Raw genomic sequence first — 8,143 nt, forward strand, 5'->3', positions numbered from 1 at the left:
CCCACCAAAGCCCGTTGCTTTCTGGCGTCTTCTTCATTAATGCGGGTAATTTTTTTTTTGTCAGCGTCTTCTCTTTTTAGGCTTTTTTTCGTTCTCTCTGTTTCCATCCTATATTTTCCTCCTCCTCCTCCTCTTTATTGCTCACTTCCTTCAACCGACAAATGTCGAAAGCAAATCGGGGCCTGCACAGTTTTCGAGTGTTATAGAGTCAGCGACGTGGAGAATCACGACCAAGGGTACCTCTGTGTTGTATGGAAGGCATTAGATGTCAAAGCTTGTGAAAGGTAAATGGGCTGCCATGGAAGACAGAAGTTGCCTTGAAAAATCACCAGCAAATCTCTAGTGGGGTTTGAGGTGGAAGTGCCAGTGGGTGTAAAAAAACATTTTGATTTTGTTTTTTGTTTTTCAGTTTTATACAAGGGTGAATTAGGAATTTGAATAAAATATTTTTAGAATTTGGTGTAAAAAGAGGTTGAATGGGTTTTAATAAAAAATTTCAAAACTTTATTCAAAATATATAGCTTGTCCATGCACAAGCAATTAATATTTTCATATTTTGAATATGCAAATTGTGTTATATTTTGCTACATTGCTAAATTGTGCGAGTCAAAGGAAAACAAGAAAATAGAAGCAACAACTAGGGTTTTGAAAACCCTAACCGAAAAAAATAAAAATAAAAGAAAAAAACGTGGCTCAGCTACGTCATGAAGCCGCTCCTTGAATCGAGCCGAGCCTGCAGCTCTTGCTCCTGCCTTAAAACGACACCGTTTGGTATCCGGATCTGCAGCTCCAGTTTTTGGGCTTACAACGCTCACTCAGCCCAAGTCCAGTTTTTCTTTGGGCTTCTTCTCACTGCCAGGCCTGCAGCCTCTCCCCTCGAATTTGCACTATTTCTGAAAAAACATTTTATAACAAACAACGATAGGCTTTAAGATGCTGAGCTTTCTCAGATTTTTGCAGCGAACAAAGACCGCAGTCAGTTGTCCATATCTTGGATTCAACCGCCAGATTTTAGTTGGCCCAATTTCCAATTCCTCGCTGTGATCCCGACAGCAGCAAAATACTACGAAGGAGAAATTATACAAGAAAATTGTTTAAGTTATAGTCACAAACACGTTGTTGAAACTAAATAACATTCAGTAACGAGTTGCGACTAATATACATTTAGTTACAATAAACTTTCACGTTATGACTAAATTGCCATTTTCTTGGCAGTGACTTCTTCAAGTAGGTGCCAACGACACTTCCAACGATCAATGTAGCGCAAGAGATCAGAAACTCGAGGAGTGTTCGAGTTTGATATTCGGAATTGGGATTGCTTGTTCTGCTGAATCCCCAACAGACCAAAAGGATATCAGTGGTGTTGCATCTGAATTGCACTCCATTAGGGACAACCTTCCTGCATAAAAAGCTTTCTATGTATGTTCTGCATGTTCCTGTTGCTGCTATACTAAGTGAGTAAATTTGTAAGTAAAAAATAATCACCAATGTGATGTTGGTCTGTTGGCTTTTGAACAGATGTACTGCATCAAACCATGGTTTGCAGCAAATTGCAATCTGATAAAAATTTCTAACAAAAAATGCATCAAAATCAAGCATTAGAACTCAATGCCTCGTTGAGTTGTCGACTTTTGCCGGAGATCCACAATCCCACAAGGATCACAACCGTTTCTGATATAGCAGGAGTTACATTTTAGTATCTTTGTAAAGGTTTTTAGTTGGGTGTCAATGGAAGAATTCATAACGTACATTTCAATCAGGAGAAATTCTTATGTCCGCTGTTTGGACCACTTCAATCATACGGCCTAGACACAAAAAATCACACATGCTCCACCTCTGATTTTCACCCTCCCCCAAAAAAGAAACCCACTATGTGATTCTACCGTCCTCTCTCTTTGTCGTAGTTCAGGTTTCAGATATAAGAATTTCTCTCTTAATGGTGTTCAGATCAATGAAGTGTTCAAGTTAACACTTAATATCCATTGGAAATCACTCTACATATATTTTGGGATGTTACTGTATCATTTTAATTCATGATGTAAAATCATGTATTTTAATATTATATTATTAGTTTGAAATGTCACGGTGTCGTTCAAAACGTAAGGAAGCATTTCTCATTTCAACATGATTACAGAATGTGGAAGAAAGTGGGGGCAGAACTCTGTTGCCAGCTAGCTATTCATATGGGGTCAAACTGGTTGTGCATATGCAGGGTTTATTTTGATATGAGCTTAGTAATTTTAATACTTTAAATTGCAGCAAATCTTATTAACTGAGAAATAATATAGTCTTAGCTGGTTTTGACTTTTGTTGCACAAGCAAGAAAAAGCATAAAAATGAGACAGTGCAATTATATGGTTTAGTAAGTTGGCCAGCTAACACATGAAATTTCATTAGCAACTTGGCACGCATAAAATGGAGGGTACAATTCCTTTTATATTCTATTATTTTTTGCACTTACGAAAAGAGCGTTAAAGTTACTATACATTTTTAAATGAGAAGATGGCAATATTTATTATAAGCGAGCAATGCAATTCACATGTATCACATTAACTAGTCACGTCTTGCTAAGAAAAACAATCAAACGAGAATCATTACACAAATGAATCTTGCATGAATTTGTGGTTAAGTAGGCATATTCTAACAAACATATTGAACAATTTTTCATGTACTAAGAAATTAAATAAAGTTGATAAAAAAGTAGAATATTCTTCATGTCTTTCACCGTGGTACACTTTTCTTAGGTTCTTTCATTTATTAATTTATATTTACCATCTATGTGGTGTGGAGGTTGGGTTAAAAGTAACCATCCAACATTAAAACTTATTCAAAAATGGTCATTTGAAAGTTTCTAAGATTGTGAATACATGAAAAAACAACACATAACTTGCACCAAAAGAAAAATAAAAAGAAAAGAAGAAAACAATACAAAAGAATACTAGTCATAGTTAGGGAAAGTTTGGACAAATTTCCCAAATTTTCAACTTCTCTTACCCGCCCATATCAAACTAATTTATTCCCTTTTATTATTACATCTTTTTTTTTCTTTTTTTTAATAATAAAAATACTATTAGACACTGCTTGATCACATACATGTAAGAAATTATTTTCCTTTACATTAAATTTTAGTCTCACACGCCGTGGTGGAAGGAATTGTACATGAAGTATGGTGTCTTGCTCAATGCCTCGAATCAGTGAAATTCTTGTTTGTGCTCAAAGATGGAAATTGTGTTGTTGATGCCGTTGCATTTTTTTTTTAGAACATGGTGGTTGTTTGGAATGGGATTGTATTGGTTCAAAATTTATGTTTAATATTCTAGCTGCAGATGTATAAACCCTTCGATTATAATCTAATAAAATCTACTCTTTGACCAAGAAAAAAAAATTTTGTCTCACACATAAACAAAGTAAAAATTCAGAAAAAATAAAATAAAAGACTAACTTATTAAGATTTTTTTTTTGAACAAACGATATTATCTACAACTAACTTACCAAAAAAAAGTTTTCAAACACGTGTTAAACTGCAATTTATCTTAATCGAGTATTTTCCATGGCATCATATTTCATAATTTCTTCATGCCCTACCCAACCCGCCAACTTCCTAATAAATCAAAATTGAATGATTTCTTAGATCATATTGATTTTTAGCCTTTGGAAGAGTTGACGCAGTTGGGTTCAATTTGCGTGGGCAAAGTGAGTTTTCAACGTTCATAGAGTGGAGTGGAAGAAAATAGGAGGAGCCTGAAAGTTAAAGACTTTAAGCAAACCAAAAAACTAAACAAAAACAAAAAACAAAAATTGGAGTTTTTGCAGAGGAGAGAGAAGGGTTTCCCGTTTCGCCTTACTGTCATGCACTTTGTCACCACTCTCGTCGGACATTGCGATTTACAGAACTCTGCAAAAAGTGGTCTCTCTCTCTATATCTCTCTCTGTCACAATATTCCTGATTAGGGTTTCTCTGAGACCCGGGTTCAGAATCCGATTCGACTCGTCCGTGTGAACTGGATCTCTCTCCGACTTCAAGTGAGTAAACCTTCTTATTCGTTCCTTGTATTTCTTAACTCTCAAGAAAATCTGGGTTTGCTTTGCTTTTGCTTTTGTGGGTTCAGTGAGATTTCTCTGTTCTTTCTTAGCTTCTGGGTTCCGATTGGTGAGGACTCAGATGAGATTTTTCGATAATTTCTAGAGAAATTGAGAAAATTTCACTTTATCAAAGGAATATAAGAAAAGCCCAATTTTTGCTTTTTTTTTTTTTTTTTTTTTTTTGAATTTTGAATTTTTGCATCTAGCTGCTTAAAGTTGTTATATTCCTTTGGCTCCCACTTTGTGTGAGACGTGTAGTTTTGCAGCTTTTGATTTTTGGGGTTTTTTTGGTTGTTTGATATTAGGATTTGAATGGCGCATTCCGTGAATGATAGTAGCATTGAGAGTTTGATATCTGCAAGCAAGGCATTGAGGCTAAGCTTACAGAAATCACAGGGCCTAGGGTCGGCTCTGGAGAAAGCCGGAAACCGATTTGAAGAGATTAACCACAGATTACCCTCTCTTGAGGCTGCAGTTCGACCCATTCGTGCAGACAAGGAAGCCCTTGCTGCCGTTGGTGGTCATATTAACCGCGCTGTTGGCCCCGCTGCAGCTGTGCTTAAAGTTTTTGATGCTGTTCATGGACTCGAGAAGAGTCTACTGTCAGATCCGCGTAGTGATCTGCCCGGTTACTTATCGGTATTGAAACGTCTGCAAGAGGCTCTGAGATTTCTGGGTGACAATTGTGGATTGGCAATTCAGTGGTTGGAGGATATAGTAGAGTACTTGGAGGATAATGCGGTCGCTGATGAGCGGTACCTTTCAAACCTGAAGAAATCATTGAAAAGTCTCCGAGAATTGCAGAGTGAGAAGGAAAAGGCCAACCTTGATGGAGGGCTTTTGGAGGCTGCGTTGGAAAAATTAGAAAATGAGTTCAGGAGGCTCCTCACAGAAAATAGCGTGCCACTTCCAATGTCGTCACCATCTTCTCTTGGAGAACAAGCTTGCATTGCGCCATCACCATTACCTGTTCTGGTAATTCAGAAGCTGCAAGCTATAATTGTAAGACTGATTGCTAATAATAGACTAGAGAGATGTAAATCTATTTATGTTGAAGTTCGAAGTTCGAATGTAAGGGCAAGTTTACAAGCTCTCAATTTGGATTACCTTGAGATATCAATTGCAGAGTTTAATGATGTGCAGAGCATAGATGGATATATATCGAAGTGGGGAAAGCATTTGGAGTTTGCAGTGAAACACTTGTTTGAGGCAGAGTATAAGTTGTGTAATGATGTTTTTGAGAGGATTGGATTGGATGTGTGGATGGGTTGCTTTGCAAAGATAGCTGCTCAGGCTGGTATTCTTGCATTCCTACAATTTGGGAAGACTGTTACAGAGAGCAAAAAAGATCCGATAAAGCTTTTGAAGTTGTTGGATATATTTGCGTCTTTAAACAAATTGAGACTGGACTTCAACCGGCTTTTTGGTGGACCAGCGTGTATTGAAATCCAAAACCTGACAAGGGATCTCATTAAGAGTGTTATTGATGGAGCAGCTGAAATTTTCTGGGAGCTTCTTCTTCAGGTGCAATTGCAAAAGCAGAACCCGCCTCCTCAAGATGGGAGTGTTCCGAAATTAGTCAGTTTTATTACGGATTATTGTAATAAACTGCTCGGGGATGATTATAAGCCAATCTTAACTCAGGTTCTCATCATTTATCGAAGTTGGAAGCATGAGAAGTTTCAAGAAGGGCTCCTTATTAATGAGGTTTTGGAAATTGTCAAAGCCATTGAGCTAAATTTGGAGGCGTGGATAAAGGCTTATGAGGATACCAGCTTGGCCAACCTTTTTGCAATGAACAACCATTGGCATTTGTACAAGCACCTGAAGGGAACTAAGCTGGGGTTTCTGCTGGGGGATGCTTGGCTACGAGAACATGAACAGTACAAGGATTATTATTCCACGGTTTTCTTGAGAGAGAGCTGGGGGAAACTTCCGGGTCATTTAAGTCGAGAAGGTCTGATTCTGTTCTCAGGTGGTCGTGCCACTGCCCGTGATCTTGTCAAGAAGAGGCTAAAAACCTTCAATGAAGCGTTTGATGACATGTATAAGAAGCAATCGAGTTGGGTAGTGTTAGATAAAGATCTAAGGGAGAAGACATGCCACCTCATTGTGCAGGCTGTTGTGCCTGTTTACAGAAGTTATATGCAGAATTATGGGCCCTTGGTCGAGCAAGATGCAAGTTCAAGCAAGTATGCAAAGTATTCTGTGCAGACCTTGGAGAAAATGCTCATGTCTCTTTTTCAGCCAAAGCCTGTTAGATATGGCAGTTTCAAAGGTAGGCAAATGAGCGGAAAATTTGATGGAGTAGCAGATCTTCGCCGTACTACCTCTGCGATTGTGTGATTATGGAACTATGTGCGTTGTGGAATCACATGGCAGGACTCTCTGCCCCTCTACACAATTGGCTTTTCATCTTGTATATAACGACATTCTCAGGAGCCTGGAACTGAATACTGATGTCCCATTGCCTGAGATTCCAAGATGTAGAATCCCTGTAACACATCTGAATGTTTTGAAGAGTTGAACACTGTTTCCATTGCCTGGCGAGTTCTAGGCCATGGGGTCTCAGATTCCATGCATGGTGATGAACAAATATACAGCCCAGTTGGATCCTGGCGTAGATAATATATTCAGGTATACCTATCCATTTTTCTTTCATCTCAGACTGATTGATTAAGTTATATTAGGTAAGGCAGCCAGAGAAACCTTATAGCTTTGCTAGATTCCATGTACAATTCTTTGGTATAAAGTGCATCAAAGAGGTCTACCTAGGATTGAATCGATTTGTAAGAACATGGGAAAGCTTATAACCTTTCGACCTTCATGAGATGCTTGTTTTTGTGCTATGAAACGGCATTGTTGAGAACTTCAAAAATGTATAACAGTCATGTGCTATTGGAATACTGTTGAGAATGAAGTGCCTACTCGTTTTGATGGACCTGTGTACTTTAGTTTTAAGTAATTTGTTGATGGCGCTTCTCTTTTCGTTTCACTTTTCGGCCTTGATTCGAACTTTTCTGCTTTGATTCAAAACTTTTCTGCTTTGATTCAAAACTTTTCTGCTTATGCTCGTTATATCTGTTCGTTCTTCTTAGACTTGCTCGGCAAGACATGAATTGGTGTGTCAAGAGGCTCATTTTTTGGATAAAGAAAACCGACGGCACTGGCATGATGGCATCTTTCTTGTTTCATTCCAGTTGATCAACTCTTGTTTATTGGGCCGCCTATGATGTAACACTTAAACATAATTTAAATAGAAGGCTTAATTGTAGTAAATAGCTCTGAACTTCTACGAGTTACATTTTGCACCTCAACTCAATAGCTCAATGACACTTAGGTTCGCATGGTAGGTTCTCCCGTTAACTCCGTTAGTTTTTCTGTCAAATATGTGAGCAAATAGTAATTTTACGGGTTGGAGGACTATGAGAGCTATTAATCCAGTTGAGAGACCGTTTCTATAATTAAGTCTAAATGTAAAGAATAAGAAAGTGGTTTGTGCTTTGTTACAAGAACACTCGCATCTCCGGCCCTATAAGGCGGTATTGCTCACTTGCAAATCACAGCTTGATACACTTTAACTTTTCAGTGGATTGTTGTTCTTGTAGTTGATATTCTTCCTATTTTTCTCTAATCTCTTGTCAACATAACTAATCACTGAAATCACTCGACGAAAAACAGCGTAAAAAGTACTAACAAATAAGTTTTAAAGTCTTACGTTATACCGATATTAGTGACGTTAACCACAGAAGTTTTCTTGTTCACTTTCTTTAATCCGGCCTGCACCTATAAACAATTGAAGGTCTCCCCCAAATTTCAGATTTACCAACTTGAGAAAGTTGCAGTGTGAACGCTTAAGCAACTTCTCATTAACTATAACCTACAATTATCACCATAAAATGAAACCCTAACTTCCCAAGTCTCTATCTTCTTACCAAATCCTCTCAATTTTTCTCAATAATTTGAATTTTTTGTGGTTAACATGACAGATGTATAGTAGTTGTTTTCTTCCACTTTTCCCTAACGTGACAGCAAGATTCCTTATAGCGACCAGCTTACG

At 37.8% G+C, this 8,143-nt stretch overlaps 1 protein-coding gene across 2 annotated transcripts; it reads left to right on the top strand.

Annotated features, from left to right (window-relative positions):
* The first annotated feature begins 3,655 nt into the window (after nt 1-3,655).
* Nucleotides 3,656-7,362, top strand: LOC126632931 (exocyst complex component EXO70A1-like). Of its 2 annotated transcripts, XR_007626882.1 has the most exons (3): nt 3,656-4,023; nt 4,389-6,720; nt 7,182-7,362. XR_007626882.1 is itself a non-coding variant. In XM_050303468.1 (2 exons), exon 2 carries the CDS (start codon nt 4,396-4,398, stop codon nt 6,427-6,429), a length of 2,034 nt encoding a protein of 677 aa, XP_050159425.1. In that variant the 5' UTR covers nt 3,656-4,023; nt 4,389-4,395; the 3' UTR covers nt 6,430-7,020. The 2 variants fall into 2 exon arrangements, 1 of the variants encoding a protein (XP_050159425.1); XM_050303468.1 differs by lacking the exon at nt 7,182-7,362 and having other exon boundaries at nt 4,389-7,020.
* The last annotated feature ends 781 nt before the right edge of the window (nt 7,363-8,143 follow it).

The sequence above is a fragment of the Malus sylvestris genome, chromosome 8 (genome assembly GCF_916048215.2).
Source record: "Malus sylvestris chromosome 8, drMalSylv7.2, whole genome shotgun sequence".
NCBI lineage: Eukaryota > Viridiplantae > Streptophyta > Magnoliopsida > Rosales > Rosaceae > Malus > Malus sylvestris.

What these genes read in the sequence shown, in the direction of transcription:
- LOC126632931 (XM_050303468.1), top strand. Translation starts at nt 4,396, where the DNA reads ATGGCGCATTCCGTGAATGATAGTAGCATTGAGAGTTTGATATCTGCA.